Genomic DNA, 20,108 nt, shown 5'->3' with positions numbered 1-20,108 from the left:
AGGATTGAAGAAATACAAGTAATGGGGATGTCTTCTCCACCTCTAATCACTCACAAACTCATCTCAAGCTCTCAGGACAACTTCCTCTTCAAGCTCCATTCTCTGCAGGTCTTTGCACAGCAAAATCTCTCAAACTCTCTGGATTCAGACCCTTCTCTCTCTAGAATCTCTCACATGCAGAAGCTCCTCGAGAAAATGGCCAAAATCCCTGGAACTTGGACCTGTCTCTCTAGAAATCTCTAAAATGAAAAAGCTCAAGGAAAAGCCCAAACTCCTCTCCAAAATCTGATTTCAGGGTTAAATAGGTTGCTTTGTTTGTGCTTGCGCGCTTAGCGCAACTCTGAACCGCTTAGCGCGCATTAGTGAATTTTGGCTTAGTGCATGTTTTTCTCGCTCAGCGGATGGACTGAAGCAGTGCGCTTAGCGGGATAACCCTTCGCTCAACGAACATGCACAACTCATCCTTCTTCCAGATTCTTCCTCGTGCTCAGCTGAGGAGTGTTGCGCTCAGCGGATGGCTCGTTATGCCAAAAGATTGGCTTAGTGAGAGGGTGAAAATCAACACTTCACAAACTTGCCTAATTAACCTGAAATTGAGAGGAAATGATTATTAAACACAAAAAATGGGAGTACTAAGTATTTATTACCTATATTTAACAAAAAGTAATTACAACACTACAAAATAACCATAAATTGGAGGAGTTTTAATACAATTTACACAAGTTTTATACACAAAAGTTAGTCGTATTCATCGACTAACAATCACCCATTGGTGTGTGCTGTTAGGAACTTTAGCATTGACAAATGTACTATTTCCTTGGAACTTGATAGAGCAGGGCTAGATAACTATAGTGCTAGACATAGTGTGCAGGGTTCTGATTTTTATTATGCTGTGCTTATAATGCTGTTTAAATTAGGCTAAGTTCAACAAGAGACATCTATGAACGAAGCTTAGTTTAAAGTAGTCCAAACTCATGAGACATCGGTGTTGGTATTTTTGTCCTCAGCATAGAACATATGAATAATTTCAAATAGAGAAAAACCCTAATTGCATCAAGTATCTCAGTGGAAGGACCCAACGCTTTTACTTATTTGTTTTCACACTCAATTGTTCACGTTTACTGTTTCTTTGATTACAATAGAATATACCTTTGTTTTCAATTCATGATACTTAATTCTTTTTACTAACAACTTTATTTTGAATGATGCTTTTCAAAGTAAAACAGGTTCCTTGAGTTCGATACTCGGATCATTCCATTTTAATTATTTACTTGACAATCCGATGCACTTGCCAGTAGATTTCACACCCACACAAACAAGTAGTATTCTTAGGGGCTGAAACACTTTCACTCTTATCCAAAGAAAGACCAACGTCAAGGCATCTTAGGGGCTGCACCTTCTAAGCCCAAAGATGATAAGGGGAAGACAATAGAAAAGCAACCCCTTAAGGGTAGTATGGAAGAAAAGACTAGCTCTATAAAGTGCTTTAAAAGTCTTGGAAGAGGACACATTGCTTCTCAATTCCCCACCAAGAAAACCATGATTATGAGAGGCCAGAACATTTATAGTAGTCAAGATGAGGTTACTACTTCACCTTCCTCTAGTGAAAGTGAAGAAGCAAAATGGGAAGAATCTAGTGAAGAAATCTACCCCCAAGAAGAAGGGGACCTTTTAATGGTCAGAAGGCTTCTAGGTGGCCAATCTTGTGACTTGACCCAATCTCAAAGAGAGAATAGTTTTCACACAAGGTGTAAAATTTTTGAAACACATGCTCTCTCATTGTAGTTAGTGGCTCATGTTGTAATTGTTGCAGCACAAGATTAGTCTCTAAGTTGAGCCTTACTATCACCCCCCATCCAAAGCCTTACAAACTTCAATGGCTTAATGAGCAAGGGGAGATGATAGTCAACCAACATGTGAAAGTGCCCTTCTCCATTGGAACATATAAGGATGAAGTAATTTGTGATTTAGTTCCTATGGAGGCAGGACACCTTCTCTTAGGTAGGCCATGACAATATGATTAGAAAATCATCTATAATGGCCTAACTAATGAGATAACCCTCACCCACCTTGGAACAAAGTTTGTGTTGCATCCTCAAACACCTTCACATGTGGCCAAAGATCAACTAACTATGAAAGATAAGAGGGATGAGGATGAAAAAATAGAAAACAAAATAACAAGAAGGATAGTAAGGCCTTGACTTCAAAGGCCAAGGGGAAGGAAAAAGAGGAAAACCATTTTGCAACAAAAGGTGATATCAAAAGAGCACTCCTTCTTAAACAATCCTTCTACCTTCTCTTATCAAGGGAAACATCCCTTAGCACTACCATACCTCTTGAGCTTGAGGTTATTCCTCAAGTAAAGGAGTTGTTGAATGAGGGTTTGGTTCGTAAGAGCTTAAATTCTTGTGCTTTGTTGGTGCCCAAAATAGGTATTATGAGGCACCAAATCCCTATGATAGGTGGTATGATGAATGTGTTGAGTGGTACAACCCTCTTTTATAAAATTACCCATGCATCCAACATCTTCATGATTCACATACATAGGGACTCATTAGGTAGGTTTGTTCTTATTTTTAGTTTCAATACAAACTTAGGTGCTCGTATGGGATTGTCATACCCTAATTTCCTCCAAGGACTAACGTTTGTTGATCTTTCGATCCTTGTTAGTTGACTTACGGTGTTGAATGCCAGTTACAATGTGAAACAAATGATCATTCAATGTTTTGATCAAGAATGCGAAAGATACCGAATGAGAGAGGCAAAAGGGTCATTTTAGGGGGTTTTTTGAACCCTGGCTCGCCCAGGCTAGCCTCTGGCTCGCCTAGGCTAGCCTCTGGCTCGCCTAGGCCCCCAAATAGATTAGGGGTGAAGTAACCAGCTCGCATGGGTGAGGAAGGTTACTTCAGGTTGAAGCAACAGCTCGCCTGGGCGAGCTGCCATGACCCCTAATGCCATCTTTTGCTATAAATAGGCGTGAGGGAGGTTGAGTAGAGGGTTCCAAGGGCCAACATTGAGAGAAATTGAGAGAAATCAGAGAGAAGAAGAAGAAAGAATAGGGAAACAAGGCCGAGGTGCTACCAAATTGCGACCGTAACGATTCTCTCTGTTTTTCATCAAACATCACTTGAGGTTGTTTCAAGGTCCAATGCCTTAATGACTCTCCTCACTATAACACATAAACTTTTGTTCATAATTAAAATCAATCTTTCAAAAAAACATAAAATCCATATAACACATAAACTTTCAGACTTAAAGAACTACGTAGGTTTTTTTTGAAGTCACGTAGGAGCAAGGGCAACACCCTTGTCGACCCCAAAAAAATAAAAAAATATAAAAGGGAAAATACATAATTTTGAAGTCACGTATTTGCACACTCGATTAAAGGCTGCCGCCCCTTGTGACGGGCGCGTGGGGTGCTAATACCTTCCCCGTACGTAAACAACTCCCGAACCCTCATTTTCAAAATACGCAGACCTTCGCCTTTTTTTTGTTTTTTCTAACGTTTTCCTTGAATAAAAGTAGGTGGCGACTCCCCGCGTTTTTCTTCATGAGAAGACGCACCATTTTGTTTTGCCTCGCCCTCCCGCTGAAGGGTATGTTGTGACAGTTGGCGACTCCACTGGGGACTGTTAGAGAGTTAGGCCATTCAGTCAGTGTGCAATGTCTTTATCATGATTTCTTCTTTATTTATGTTCCCTTTTCCCTTTTATCTTTTGTTTTGTCCATATTTGTATGTAACCTTTGCTATGTTGTTGTGTTTGGTGTATGTTTGTCTATCGATTACATTCATAGTTAGAAATATTTTTTCTATGCACACATGGCACCTACACCTCACACACACATTGAGATATTAGGCCCTATACCCGGGTCTATGTGAGCCATAAGGAGTGGAAGTCGATCTACGGTCATGTTGGGTCTCTGAATGGCTTGATAACAGTGAAGCCTCATCTAGAGTTTTCCTCTTTTAGTGATGCATTGTCGCTGATAGTCCCTATCGCCACAATGTATTACCTAAGAGGATGATATCTCTAGAAGCCAGTAAAGTTACATGAAACCACCCTTGGGAATTATCACTAGAAGTGGACTTTTGGATCCTTTCCATTAGGTTCCGGAATTAAGGGGCACATAGCAAACTCACTCTGGCTTGTTCCTTGATTGCATCATACATCTCTTCATGGCATCGTAATGGACATATCATTCCTGCATTTATCATTTATCATAGTCATACATCGCATTTGCGTGAGTCAATGCATTATCATACATCTCCATTTAGCATGCTTTTGTTTTGTCAACTGCATACATTCTATTTTCACAGTTTGCGTGTTATGTTCACCCATGCATGATCCTTGCATTTTCCTCTGCAAAACAAAAAAAAAAAAAAAAAACAAAACAAAAACAAGAACAAAAGAAAGCCATGAAAGTTTACACCATATTCTTAGTTACATGTGTTGGCTACCATGATAATGGCTATAAACCAACCATGTTGGGATTATACACTCATTTCTCTTAAAAAATGATTGAAAATCATGTGAATATGGTACCTAATGCATGGTTAACTAGGAAGATGATGGTTATTAGGGTTTCTCATGTTGATCTCATAATTACATGCATAGCATAAGTATGCCCTAGTCATTCATCTCTATGATATGTTGTGTTAGTCGGTGAATACGACTAACTTTTGTGTATAAAACTTGTGTAAATTGTATCAAACTCCTCCAATTTATGGTTATTTTGTAGTGTTATAAGTTCTTTTAGTTAAAGATAGGTAATAAATACTTAGTAATTTTGTTTTGTGTGTTTAATAATCATTTTCTCTCAATTTCAGGTTAATTAGGCAAGTTTGTGAAGTGCTGATTTTCACATGCTCGCTAAGCCAATCTACTGGCTTAGCGAACCATCCACTGAGTGCAACATTCCTCGGCTAAGCGCGAGGAAGAATCTGGAAGAAGGATGAGCTATGCATGTTCGCTGAGCAAAGGGTCATCCCACTAAGCGCATCGCTTCAGTCCATCCGTTGAGCGAGAAAACCACGTGCTAAGTCGATATTCACTAATGTGCACTGAGCGGACCAGAGTTGCGCTAAGCGCACGAGCACGAACAAAACCACCAATTTAAGCCTGAAATCAGATTTAGAGAGGGAGTTTGGCCATTTTCTCAAGGAGCTTCTGCATGTGAGAGATTCTAGAGAGAGAAAGGTCCAAGTTCCAGAGAGTTTGAGAGATTTTGTTGTGTGAAGATCTGTAGAGACCAAAGCTTGAATAGGAAGCCATCTTGAGAGCTTGAGATGAGTTTATGAGTGATTGTGAGGTCCTAGAGGTGGAGGAGACATCCCCACTACTTGTATTTCTGCAATCTTTCATCTTTCTCTTCTCTTCGTTGTAAAGGAAGCTTCCCAGTTATGGAAAGCTAAATCCTCTGTTGGATCTTCCTTGTAGGTAATTGATGTAAATATCTTTTTATCTATTTAATCATGTTTTGTGTGTTCATTGTGCTATCAGAACTTCATTCTACCATGCTTTTGCCTTGATCACATAGATGCATGTATTTTTAGGATCATTCAACAGTGGAAACTGGTCTGATTCTTAGAACTTGATAGGACAGGGCTAGTTTGTCGTATTTTCACGAGGAATCGGGGTACGGTAACCTAGTTGTATGTTTGTCTTAATGCGGTCCTGGCCGAGTTTAGTCCAATAAGAGGAATCTGTGGACGATGCTTGATCAGGATTAGGCTAGACTATCTTGAGGAATTGGGGTTTAGCATTTCAGGAGACACCATAGAACGCATGAGCATTGTTAAGTAGAGAATATCCTTCTAGCATCAGGCACCTATTAGGAAGACCAACGTGTTGTCTACTTGTTTTTATGCTTCATTTCTCACGTGATTTTTCCCTTTTTAATAGTTAGTTTACACATCTGTTCATATAAATACGTCTCTTTTCACACTAGACACCTATTCACTAAAATAGCTTTACCAGGTAACACAAGTTCCCCGAGAGTTCGATACTCGGTTCTTACCGTTTTATACTACTTGCGCGATCCGGTGCACTTGCCGGAAGCGGAACAAGTTTTTGGCGCCGTTGTTGAGGTACTTATTTTTATTTGGAAAGTTGGTTCATTTTTAGGTGTCTATTCTTTATTCGTTATTCTTTGATGATATGTGAATATTTGTTCTCAATTCCTATTTGTCTTCTCTTATTGAATTGGATAACCGCTGTGTCTTTTAGTATTTTATATGCATAGATCTCCCACATGCAATTTAGTTCCTCTGGATTTAGAAATTGAAGCTACATTAAGAAGGAACAGGGCCGAGAGGAGAAGAAAAATTTTGCAAGAAAGAACAGTTGCATCCATTCTTGAGGAAGAAACTCATTTCTCTGATTCATTATCACCTGATTCACCATCATTAAGGGAATCTGCTACTCAATTGCCTAAAGCCTCTACCATGGCAGACGAGCAGCACCAGAGGATTACCCTTGAGGATTATTCAAGCAGCTCAGTACCACAATTCTTTACTAGCATTGCACGTCCTGAAGTGCAAGCTCACAACATCAACTACCCACATTCTTTGATTCATTTAATACAGGGGAATTTATTCCAAGGATTACCTAATGAAGACCCCTATGCACATTTGGCAACATTCTTCGAAATATGCAACACTGTTAAGATTGCTGGTGTGCCAGATGAAGCTATAAGACTCAACTTATTCTCATTCTCATTGGTAGGAGAGGCCAAGAGGTGGCTTCACTCGTTTAAGGGTAATAGTCTGAAAACTTGGGAAGAAGTTGTTGAAAAGTTCCTAAAGAAATACTTCCCAGAGTCCAAAACTGTGGAAGGGAAAGCTGCATCTCTTCATTTCATCAGGTCCTTGATGAGTCTTTGAGTGAAGCATTGGAGAGGTTCAGAGGTTTATTGAGAAGAACTCCCACCCATGGGTTTTCAGAGCCAATCCAATTGAATATGTTCATAGATAGGATGAGACCACAAACCAAGCAACTACTAGATGCTTCTACAGGGGAAAAAAATAAAGCTGAAGACCTCGGAAGAAGCAACTAAGCTAATTGAGAATATGTTAGCCAGTGATCATGCCATTATGCATGACAGAACCCATCAACCCAAAAAGAAAAGCTTGTTAGAACTATCATCACATGACGCTTTATTGGCACATAATAAGTTGCTTTCTAAACAAATTGAGATTTTAACAGAAACACTTGGTAAGTTGCCAACTAAACTGTCTATTGGTCAACCTTCACATTCTTCTGTTTTACAGGTGACGGGTTGTACCATCTGTGGAGAGGCTCTTGAAATAGGCCAATGTAATCCCATTGAAGAAAACACTCAAGAAATTCATTATATGGGAAATCAACAGCGGCAAGGGTATACTCCAAGAGGATTTTCAAGCTTCCAGCAGGGTCCTTATAATCAACAAGTACAGTGGAGGTCGCACCCGGGTAATCAGTTCAACAAAGACCAGGGTGGACCTTTGAATAGGCCAATCCAACAAGGGCCCAACATCTTTCAGAGGACTACTAAGCTGGAAGAGACTTTGACTCAGTTTATGCAGGTAACAATGTCAAATCATAAAAGCACTAAGTCAGCACTGAAGAACCTTGAGGTCCAGGTGGGATAACTGGCCAAGCAGATAGCTGACAAGTCATCCAACAGTTTTGTGGCAAATACAGAGAAGAATCCCAGGGAGGAATGCAAAGCTGTGATGACAAGAAGTAAAAGGTTTGTGGAGAATGAGGAAGAGAAGAGTGTTGGACACAAGAAGAAAGCTGTTGAAGAGAAAGGTATTGATGGAAGGAAAAATAATGTGAGAGGTGAAAATAAACAGGAAAAAGAGAAACAAATAATGGTCAATAAAAAAGAATTGAATGACCAAGAAAAAGAAAAAGAAGTAGAAAAAGAAAAAGAAAATAAAAAAAATTGAAAAAGATGAAAAAAATGAGAATGAAAAGAAGAGTAGAAGTGAAAAAGCTGTGAATGAAGTTGCGGAAGTACCATATCCTGTGGTACCTTCCAAGAAGGAGAATGACCGCCATTTGGTGAGATTTTTAGATATTTTTAGGAAACTGGAGATAACCATGCCCTTTGGAGAAGCTTTACAGCAAATGCCACTCTACTCCAAATTCTTGAAGGATATGTTAACAAGGAAACATAAGTACATTCACCAGGAAAACATTGTTGTGGAAGGAAATTGTAGCACTGTGATTCAAAAGATCCTTCCAGCTAAGCATAAAGACCCTGGGAGTGCAACTATTCCTTGTTTAATTGGAGAAGTCATTGTGGGAAAGGCTCTTATTGACTTAGGAGCCAGTATAAATTTAATGCCACTCTCCATGTGTAGAAGGTTAGGAGAGTTGGAGATAATGCCCACTAAAATGACTTTACAACTGGCTGACTGCTCTATTACCAGACCATATGGAGTAATTAAAGATGTGCTGGTCAGAGTGAAACATTTTATCTTCCCGGGAGACTTAATGGTAATGGATATCTGTGAAGATACTGACATTCCTATAATATTGGGAAGGCCATTCATGTTAACTGCTAGTTGCATAGTTGACATGGGTAGAAAGAAGCTGGAAATGGGTTTTGAAGATCAGAAAATTGATTTTGATTTGTTTGTTGAAGACAAGCTCGCTCTAGAACAAAATGCTTGCTTACAGGTAATGGAAGTGGGTCAAGAGGTTTTGAAAGTAAGAACCAAAACATGATATCACCCAGTACGGTAAATGCGTCAAGCTAATGACGTTAAAGAAGGGCTTCCTGGGAGGCAACCCAGTTTTTAATTTTTGTTATCTTTGTTTTTCATGTATGTATCTTGTGGAACTTGCTTTATAATTTGTACTTTGGAGTATATCAACTTATCCTTGATTGTTAGATATAAGGGTTTCAATTTGTTAAGGAAGGGACTGAAAAATGGCATACAAAACATTTTTTCTGAAAAACAGTCCTTTCGCTAAGCGTAAGCCTTGTGCTAAGCGCATCTTTGGTCATGCGCTAAGCCGTGATTCTCAAGTGCTTAGTGATAAACCCTGGCATCTGAGGCTGATTTGATCTGCTAAGCTGACTAAGGCTAAGCTAAGAAAACTTCAATTCGATCTGAATTCGGCTAAGCTGCAGCCTGATCGCTAAGCCCATCATACACTTTGGCTAAGCGTGAGTCGTTGCCGCCAAGCTCATTTCTTTGTGGCCAGAACTGGGGTTCATGAAGCTAAGCGCCAGTTATGGCGGCTAAGCTGAATTCCTTGCGGCAATGTGAGTGCTAAGCGAGTACTTATCAGTTAAGCGCATGCTCCTCTGTACTCAAGATGCATCATTTTAGCTAAGCCGGCTAGAGCCCGACTTAGAGAGAGTTATAGGTTTTTTTTATCTGCATAACTCGCTAAGCAGTCTTATCTGAGCGCTAAGCCAAGCCTTTTTTGTGTTAAAAAAACCAGATTTTAAATTTGAAATGTCGGCTAAGCGCGTAGATCCGCTAAGTGAGCATCTTTGCGAAACCAAATGTCTCTCTGGCTCGCTTAGCACGGAGGTCCGCTAAGCGAGAGTGTCGAAAACTGCTTAAGGTAGTCAGTTACACTCACAACTCCCAAAATTTTCAATGCTTCTTCTATGCATTCTCTCTCTCCAAAAATTCACCCATTGTGCATCTGTGCTTCCCTTTTGTATTTTCTACTTCCAAGCAATAACCATTCACCATCCAAGTAAGTTCCGTGTTTTTTATTCTCTTTTACTTGTCTAAACTTTAGGGTAGAAGACTTCACTTGTAGTTTTAGATTTTTAGGGTTTTAATGTTTTGTTAGAATTAGTTCAAGATTAGGACTATATATACGTGTATACTGTATTGATTATGTTGCACACATTGCATGTCTGATATGCCTTTTAGTGGTTTAAAAAGTGCAAGGAAAACGAACTGCGTTTTTTGCATTTTCTGGAAAACGCGATGAACTCGCTAAGCGAGCACTCTGTGCTAAGCGAGTTCATCAGTATTCGTTGAATACATGCATTTTTGGACAAACTCGCTACACGCGCCTACCGCACTAAGTGAGTTCATCTTTTGAGGATGAACACTCATCCTCTTGCTGAACTACCTGTGGCTAAGCGAGGCTAAATCGCTAAGCCCAAGTAACTTAGACAATTTTTTTTTTGTTGATAGCCGCGCGCTAAGCCGAGCTTTCCTGGGCCAAGCGTGATTCATTGCGGCATCCGCTGAGCTAAGCGAGCCTCGCTCGCTAAGCTCCCAATACTTAGTGAAATTTTTGAATTGTTGGTGCCGCTAAGCGCAGCCTTTGAGGAGCTTAGCGCATATCCTTGCGGCAGATGTTCAGCTTAACAGGCACTTGCCAGCTAAGCCAAATATGCAGAAGCTGCAGTTCTGCAACTTCCACTAAGCGACTTCACCTGTCGCTAAGCTGAAGTATGTATTTTATGAAGGTGAGCTTAGCGGACCATGTCTCGCTAAGCCGCCGGTGCCTTTTTTAGTTTTTGAAATTTGAATAACTTGTGTCTTGATTAATTGTTTAGTTTCTTTATTTGTAGATGGCTTCTAGGAAATGTAAAAGTATTGGTTCAAGACCCACAGCGCGGTATGACACAAGGAGATTCTCTTCCTTAGATGCATGGACCCGATACACAGATAATGTCGTGGGGAGAAACATTTTACCAGAGAGGAAAGTAGAGATATATCACACTGAGGTAGATGAGTTTGAGGCTGAATTGGAGAGGCATAATTTCCATAAACGCCTCACCAATTTAGTCGATGGGAGCATAGACCTGGCTTTGGTGAAAGAGTTCTATGCAAATTTATACAGTTCTGAGGACCGTCCACCAAAGCAGTACAGAGTCAGAGGTCATTTGGTGAAGATTGATGCTGACAGTCTCAACACATTCCTGGAGACACCTGTGGTATTAGCAGATGGGGAGACCTTACCCGTATACTCCAGATACTGAAAGTTTCCTATAGACTACTGAGAAATAGAGGTTGCCTTATGCATACCTGGCCAAGGGTTCATCTTAAACTCTGAGGGCCATCTTGGGAAGATTCTTAGGAAGGATCTGACTACACTAGCTCAGGTGTGGAGTGTCCTCTCATACTCCAACTTGGCCCCCACATCACACACTTCTGACTTGACAGTGGATAGAGCTAGGTTGATCTTTGGCCTAGTCTCTCGCATGGATATGAACATAGGAGCGTTGATCTTTGGCTAGATGACCCCTATAGCCCAGTCTAACACTTCTAGACTTGGGTCCCTACTCTGATCACCGCATTATGTAGAGCCAGAGGGGTTGTCTCTGATAGCCTCACTTTTGAGTGCCTTAGCCCGATCATTAACTTGGCCTACATCAAGAAGAACTGTTGGAACCCCAAGGATCTAACAGTTTCTATCCGAGGGATTTGGAGAGCGAGGGCTAGGCCAGTTGAGCTCCCTTCCACTTCTGCGGCTCCTACTCTAGCATCCACGTCAGCAGCTCCTTCTGTTCCAGCCTAGACAGATTCCCAATGCTTTGAAGCCATGCTTCATAGTATCCATCAGGGATAGATTATTCTTTTACAGAGTTTACAGGTGGTGGCGCATACACAAGCCTTTTGACCAAAAAGCTTACCTTGAATGATAAATGTACCCTTTGCACCCTTTGTGAGTTGAATGATTTTGTCAATAATTGAACCCTGAACCTGAATGATTATCTCCAGATACCTTGTTTAGACTCTAGGAGAGCATATGGTTCAAGGCAAATTTACCCCAAATTTGGGGGAGTGGAGTTAATTGGGATGTAAAGAAAGAGGTAAAAGCATCAACACACACACAATAAATAAATTGTGTTAAAAAAAAGCAATCAAAGAAAATGTGTGCTGATGTAATAAGGTCAAAAGCGAATGTAATTAGGATTTGTGCTCTCTTAGAATCTAATCCTTTGAACCTAGAAAAACCAATAAATTTTTGCAGCCAAACCTCAGTTAGAGGCTATAGAGTCTGAAAGGGACAATAGTTTCAATATTGGATCAGATGGAGGTTTGAGACTTCAAGATAGGATTTGTGTTCCCAATGTGCCTGAACTTAGGAAGATGATCATAGAGGAAGGACATAGGAGTAATTTGAGCATCCATCCTGGTGCTACCAAGATGTATCAAGATTTAAGGATGATGTTTTGGTGGCCCAACCGGAAGTGGTACAACAAACCACTGAGAAAGTCAAGTTAATCCAGGAAAGGATGAGGACTGCCCAAAGTAGGCAGAAAAGTTATCATGATAAAAGGAGGAAAGATCTAGAATTCGAGGTTGGTGATCATGTATTCTTGAGAGTCACTCAATACACTGGGGTTGGTCGAGCATTGAAATCTCAAAAACTCACACCTCGCTTTATTGGTCATTTCCAAATTCTTAAGAGAGTTGGCCCTGTGGCATACCAAATTGCATTACCCCCGTCTCTTTCTAATCTTCACAATGTCTTTCATGTGTCTCAACTCCGTAAGTATATCCATGATCCATCCCACGTGATTGAATTGGATGATGTACAAGTGAAGGAGAATTTGACATATGAAACATTGCCTTTGAGGATCGAGGAAAGGCGAACAAAACACCTAAGAGGGAAAGAGATTCCGTTGGTCAAGGTGATCTGGGGAGGGGCATCAGGAGAAGATGCCATGTGGGAATTAGAAATTCAGATGCGAGAAGCTCATCCATCCTTGTTTGAGTAAGGTAAATTTCGAGGACGAAATTTCAAAAAGGGTGGGAGAGTTGTAACACCCTGATATATATCTATATATTATTAGTCATTATATTTGATGTTTGATTATATTGTTGTGTTATTCTATCTGTAATTAGTTTAAAGGAGGTGAGTTTAGCTATTAAAAAGGGTGTTAGTAGTTAAAGCGTTAGCTACTCAAAGAAGCCTCTTGAGAAAGCTTCTCAAAGAAGCCACGAGGAAGCTTCTTGAGGAAGCCTCTTAATGAAGCTACATGGAGCTGTCTCGGTAAAAACGATGCCCAACCTTCGTTAACCATTGGATCTTCTCGAAATTTGGTCTGCAGTTTCACAAGACAAGTTTCCACGATCTGACCAATGGGATCTTTGAGAAGATGTCTGGAGTGTGCGCGACATTTCTGTTTCCGAGAGCATTGCTCACTTGTTTGTTTTGAGCCTTGTAGTCCAAGTAGCTTAGGAAAAATGCCATTCCTTCTCCTTTCTTTCTTCCAAAACCATTTCCAATGTTCCAAGCTCTTTCTCCATCACCCACAGCCACCATTAGCCACCACAAACCGCCGTTGTTCTCCGTTGAAACCCCACACCGAGAGGAACCCTTCAACCGAAGCGGAATCTTCCAACTTGGCTTGTAGTTTCGGTAGACAACGAAACCCTAATCCGACCTTTCATTTTCCTTCGAGGTAACCACGGTTCTATGTGATGCAAGCTCCATTGGAGCTTGTAGGCCTAGGATCTTCTTCATCAATGGATTCCTTTGCTTCTTGGAAGATAAATGGCAGCGGAATGGAGAAGGAAGAGAGAGAGGAGACGCCACTTCAAGGAGAAGATGAGTCTAGAAGAAGCTCACCACCATAGGAGGCCATGGATAAGAGCTTGGAGGAAGAAGGAGAAGAATGAAGGAAGAGGGAGAGAAGAGCACGAAATTTTGTGCTCTAAATGAGCTTTGAAATCTGAAGTTTAATATTCAAATGTTCAAAGTTGAAAAAAATGCACACACATGACCTCTATTTATAGCCTAAGTGTCACACAAAATTGGAGGGAAATTCAAATTTCACTTGAATTTGAAATTGAATTTGTGGAGCCAAACTTTGGAGCCAAAATTTCACTAATTATGATTAGTGAATTTTAGTTATGGTTCAGCCCACTAATCCAAGATCAATTCCAAGATTCTCCACTAAGTGTGCTTAGGTGTCATGAGGCATGAAAAGCATGAAGGACATGCACAAAGTGTGACTATATGATGTGGCAATGGGGTGTAGTAAGCAAACGCTCACCTCCCCCTCTAAAATTTAATTGGATTGGGCTTCTACCAATTCAATTAAATTTATTTCCAACCACACACATCAAATATCCACTTAGTGCATATGAAATTACAAAACTACCCCTAATACAAAAACTAGTCTAGGTGCCCTAAAATACAAGGGCTGAAAAACCCTATATTTCTAGGGTACCCTACCTACATTATGGAGCCCTAAATACAAGGCCCACAAATAATGAAACCTTAATCTAATATTTACAAAGATAAGTGGGCTCATACTTAGCCCATGGGCCTGAAATCTACCCTAAGGCTCATAAGAACCCTAGGGCCTTCTCTTGCATCTTTGGCCCAATCTACTTGGAGTTTTCTATCCAATGCCCTTGCGGGGTAGGATTGCATCATTATGCTTGTTCTTTATTAGTTTTATCTTGTCTTTGCATCTTTTTTGACTTTGGAACCGCCATTGCATGTTTTACGCTTCCTGTGAAAAACCCTAGAGCAAAGAGACTTTGTAAATGTTATCTTTTCATGAAATGAGTGTTATTTTTGTGACTTTCACTGAACCCCGGTCACATTGGCATGATCAGAATTTCAAAATGATGTCCCTTTGTAAAACCCGAAATGCTCTCAGCCCTTTCATGTAGTGATGAGGGTGTTTGACCCAGAGCATTGTTATTAGCTTTGTTTTCTGAAAATCCATATTAAGTATCCTTTGTTTTTGCATGGTAGAGGCTTGCGTGGAACCAACAAGCAAGGACCAAAAAGAAATCTCCAAGTGACATGACAAGGAACCCCCGGGTAGTTCACAATAGGTGAGGGGAGTTTATTATAAAATTTACCATTTTAACACCATAGTTAGGGTCAGGGAACCTAGCTATGAGGATAACTGCCTGTCCCTATTGCATCCTGATTTTTCTCTTATAGAAAATGATGTTTTTAACTAATGGGATGCGATAAAATTGTTATTGAAATGCATGCTGGTTTTTCAGGAAAAACTATGTTTTGACGAATGGGATGCGATATATATATATATATATGTGTGTGTGTGTGTGTGTGTATGTGTGTGTGTGTGTGTGTGTGTGTTTTGTGATGAATGATATTGTTGTCTATATTTGATTTGTGTTGTTTGAAGACCTGTGAGTGTGAATCTCAGGCATGAAAGAAATATATATATATATATATATATATATATATATATATATATATATATATATATATATATATATATCTGTGTGTGTGTGTGTGTGTGCGAAATGAGATTTATTGTTGATGTCGCTATTGAGGATTTTAATTGATATGTGGTGATATTGATAATTATGATGATATTGATTTGAGATGATGTTGTTAATAAAGATCATGTCAACATGAATTGATGTTATTATTGATGATTATGTCAATATGAAGTGAGGTCGTTGTTGTTGTTGATAACGTCATTGAGACGAGATGATATCTATGTTGAGGGCGAAGTGCACTGACCTTCCAGGGTCTTTGGCACTTGCTTTGGGCCACGTTCATACGTTGGATGTTGTGTATATTCGTGGGGGGCGAAGTGCACTGACCTTCCAGGGTTTTGGCACTTGCTTTGGGCCACATTCATACGATGTATGTAGTGTATGTCATGGGGGGTAAGTGCACTGACCTTGTCGGATGGCCCAGACGTGGGTGACAAGCGTGGTTAGAGAATCTAAGCATTTCTGAGGGGATGCTTAGGCGCTTTAATTGGTCCATGGTCTTTGGCACTTACTTTTGGCTGTGTTCATAGCTCATACGACATAGGAAATAGAGTAACTGTGGCAGAGTGTACTTTGTACTTAGGGGGCTTGTCACCTGGTAGGGAACTCCTTTGGATCGCCAGGCTGATCACCTATGGGGGGGGGGCAGTTACGTGCACAACCGGGTGGTCTCGACGAACTCGGCATGGTTTCCTAAGTGAGAGTGTCGTGTGGACACACTTAGGCTATTTCCTAATATTTGGTTGTTGGTACGTACCACATTGCATCTGAGAGTTGAGTCAGGTGCATGCATCATTTTGTGCAGTCTTGATTGGATCCATGAATGGATGATGAGAAATTGTTGAATATGGATGATGAGAAATTGTTGAATATGGATGATGAGTAATTGTTGAATGTGGATGATGAATAATTGTTGGATGTGAGTGTTGAATAATGAAAATTGTGTAAGCTCATAATGTTTGCTTATGTTTCTTGCTAATAGTGGTTATTTGGAATTGGTATTGGTTATTTTTATAATGAACTCACCCTTGCAATTTTGTATCGTGTGGTTGATACCTGTGATGATCACGAACATTGTTCGTGGGAGCAGAATGAAAGCAGCAGGGTGCAGGAAGTGATATTCTCGTGAGGAGCCGCCGAGTCGATGTGATGACATTGGCATTATTTTGGAAGAGAGTTGTGTTTTGTAATCAACTCCTCCGTAGTTGGTTTTAAGTTTTATTTTGTTGAGTTAAAGATGTAAAACTTGGATTTTAATTATATTTATGAACATATTTAATTTTCGTTTATGTGTATGACGTGTACCGAGTTACTGTTTCTATATAATTATGTATATTCACTTAAGTAATGGCGTGTTGTTGGGTGAATGTATGTTATGACAAAATTACTTCTATTTTCATAAGCAAATGAAGGAAGTTCTTTTTATAAAAAATGAAATTATCGCATATTAGAGTGTTGATATCGTAGCGATGAGGCGGGTCGTTACTTTTAGTGGTATCAGAGTAGGTCGAACCTTTCGGCCAGTGAGTTGTGAGTCTGCTATGTTTTTTTGTGCATTCTCTGGTTGTTTTGTTGAATGCTTGATGTTGGTTGTTTGCTGATGTTTGATGTTTGTTGTTTGCTATTAGCACTTACTCACTAGTTGTGTTTCTATGAGCTATAGAGATTTGATTGTTGTAGTCATATTGGATTTGTTTTTCTGATGTCTACTATACCATAAGTTTCAATGCCGGGTCACGGGTTATCAGACTGGTCATCTGTGTAATTTGTGAAGGGCAATGGGATGATATGGCAAGCGATCAGAAAATACAAATGATGGAAAGAAGGTGTTAATGTCTTGAGGCATTAACTCTTAAAAGTGACCAAGTAGGAATTTGTGATGGTTGTGATTGTTGTGTGGTTCTTTTTTTGTGTGTATTCCTTCCATGTCTGACTCCCTGGTGTGTATAGGGAGTGATGGCTGGACGGAATGATCGTGCGATAGTGGATGCCCTTCGAGCCTTAGCTCAGGCTATAGGGAATCCAAATAGGGGAGAAGCTGGTGGAGCTGTTGAGTACTAGGGGTTGGACCTCTTCCAACGAAACAACCCTCCTTCATTCAATGGAGGATACAACCCTGATGGTGCTCAGAACTGGATAAGGGAAATTGAGAAAATTTTCCGAGTTATGGCATGTCCGGAGGGGAAAAAGGTTGTTTTTGGTGCATATGCTCTAGTGGAAGAGGCTGAGTATTGGTGGGAGAATACTCGCCAATGCCTAGAAGCTGAAGGTCGAGATGTGACCTGGGATGTCTTCAAGAGAGTGTTTTTAGAGAAATACTTTCCTAAGGATGTTAGGAACAAGAAAGAGATGGAGTTCTTGGAGCTTAAGCAGGGAAACATGACTGTGGCTGAATATGTAGCCAAGTTTGAGGAGCTGGTGAGATACTTTCCCCATTATCAAGGGAGAGATGGTGAGAGATCCAAGTGTGTAAAGTTTCCGAATGGCTTGCGACCTGAAGTGAAGCAAGCTGTGAATTACCAAGGTGTTCGTCAGTTCCCACTTTTGGTTAACATGTGTCAGATTTGGGATCAAGACTCTTGAGACAGGGCGACCTACTTTAGGAGTACAGGTCCAATGAGGAACAAAAAGAATGGACCTCAACATCGGGGAAAACCATATTTGACTCCTCCTAAACAATATGGTAACTGCCATGACAATCAGAGGACTGTTGCTAGGGGATTTGCAGGTGGTAGTGGTAGCAAACCCAATACTTCCCCACTCATATCATTTGTTACAGATGTGGTAAGCCAGGGCACATCTCCTCGAATTGTCTGATATAGGCATAACATGTTTTAATTGTGGACAAAAGGGACACACTCAAAGAGATTGTTTACGACTCAAGAAGGAGCAAAATGGTGGAGGCCCGAATGAGCAAACTAAACATCCAAAGGCCACGGGAAGAGTCTTTACCGTTAATGGTGTTGAAGCTTCAAAATCCAAAGATCTAATCCAAGGTAGATGTTTCATAAATGAGATTTCGTTACTTGTGTTGTTTGATTCCGGTGTAACCCATTCATTTATATCCTGTTTGTGTGTAGAAAAACTTAAGCTCTCTGTGTCTTCTTTAAATAAAGATCTAGTGGTAGAGACCCCAACTAGTGGTTCTATGTTAACTTCTAATGTGTGTTTGAATTGTCTTGTGGAGATTTCTCGTAGAACATTCTTGATTGATTTGATTTGATTGACTTTGATCCAGATTGATGCTATTCTTGGTATGGACTGGTTATCTTCCAACAATGTCTTGTTAAATTGTTTTGATAAAAGTGTGGTGTTTGATGATTCTGGAGTGAGTAAGGACATGATGTTTATCTTTGCCAACCAAGTTGTGACATCTTTGAAAGAAGATGCTCAAGTATACATGATCTTGTCTAGCCTGGAAGAAGAGACAAAGGTTTCTATGTGTGACCTCCCTGTTGTCAGAGAGTTTCCTAAAGTGTTTCCTGAGGATATATCCGGTCAGCCACCTGAGAGAGAGCTAGAGTTTTCTATAGACCTAGTACCTAGTGCTGGACCCATATCCATAGCTCCTTATAGGATGTCTCCTATAGGGTTAGCTGAGCTTAAGAAACAGTTAGAGGAGTTGTTGGATAAGCAGTTTGTTAGGCCTAGTGTGTCTCCATGGGGAGCCCCGGTGTTGCTAGTGAAGAAGAAAGATGGAACCATGAGGTTGTGTGTGGATTACCGCCAGTTGAATAAGGTGAGGATTAGGAATAAGTACCCTTTGCCTAGAATAGATGACCTTATGGACTAGCTGGTAGGAGCTTGTGTGTTTAGCAAGATAGACCTTAGGTCGGGTTATCATCAGATCTGGGTGAAGTTTGAGGATATACCCAAGACTGCTTTTAGGACCCGTTACGGTCACTATGAGTATCTAGTCATGCCCTTCGGTGTGACTAATGCTCCAGGAGTGTTTATGGACTACATGAATAGAGATTTTCACCCTTACCTTGATAGTTTTGTGGAAGTATTTATAGATGATATTTTGGTATACTCCAAGACTAGAGAAGAGCATGAAGAACATTTGAGGATTGTGTTGCAAACCCTTAAGGACCGACAACTCTATGATAAGTTGTCCAAGTGTGAGTTTTTGTTAGAGAAAGTTAGTTTCCTAGGGCATGTGATATCTTAAGGGGGTATAGCTGTGGATCCCTCTAAGATAGAGGTTGTTCTTGAGCGGGAGAGTCCTAAGTCTGTTTTTGAGATTAAGAGTTTTCTAGGTTTAGCAGGATACTACCGGAGATTCATAGAAGGTTTCTCCAAGTTGGCTCTACCTTTGACTAAACTAACTCGTAAGGGTCAAGCTTTTGTGTGGGATACCCAGTGTGAGCATAGTTTACAAACCCTTAAGGAAAGATTGACGTCTACTCCAGTGCTAGTTTTGCCTAACCCGAGAGAACCATTTGAGGTGTATTGTGATGCATCAAAGATGGGTTTAGGAGGAGTGTTGATGCAAAATGGCCAAGTAGTGGCCTATGCTTCTAGACAGCTTAAGAATCATGAGAGGAATTACCCCACCCATGATCTAGAGTTGGTTGCTGTGGTTTTTGCCCTTAAGATTTGGAGGCATTATCTATTTGGCTCTAAGTTCGAGGTGTTTAGTGATCATAGGATCCTTAAATACTTGTTTAGTCAGAAGAAGATGAACATGAGACAAAGGAGATGGTTAGAGTTTCTCAAGGATTATGATTTTGAGCTTAGCTACCATCCTGGTAAAGCCAATGTAGTGACTGATGCTTTGAGTAGGAAATCCCTACATATGTCTGCCTTGATGATTAGAGAGATGGATCTCCTGGAACAGTTTAGAGACCTTAGCCTTGTTCTAATAGTGTAAGATTAGGAACTTTGAGGATCACTAGTGGGTTACTAGGTG

The 20,108-nt window shown here is 40.4% G+C and overlaps 1 protein-coding gene across 1 annotated transcript; it reads left to right on the top strand.

Annotated features, from left to right (window-relative positions):
- The first annotated feature begins 17,362 nt into the window (after positions 1 to 17,362).
- LOC114410721 lies at positions 17,363 to 17,779 on the top strand. The gene has a single exon (XM_028374660.1). The coding sequence runs from the start codon at positions 17,363 to 17,365 to the stop codon at positions 17,777 to 17,779; it is 417 nt and encodes a 138-aa protein (XP_028230461.1).
- The last annotated feature ends 2,329 nt before the right edge of the window (positions 17,780 to 20,108 follow it).

This window comes from Glycine soja, chromosome 4, assembly GCF_004193775.1.
Source record: "Glycine soja cultivar W05 chromosome 4, ASM419377v2, whole genome shotgun sequence".
Classification (NCBI taxonomy): domain Eukaryota; kingdom Viridiplantae; phylum Streptophyta; class Magnoliopsida; order Fabales; family Fabaceae; genus Glycine; species Glycine soja.
The sequence above is the reverse complement of the archived record's forward strand: the minus strand, read 5'-3'. Positions and strand labels throughout refer to the sequence as shown.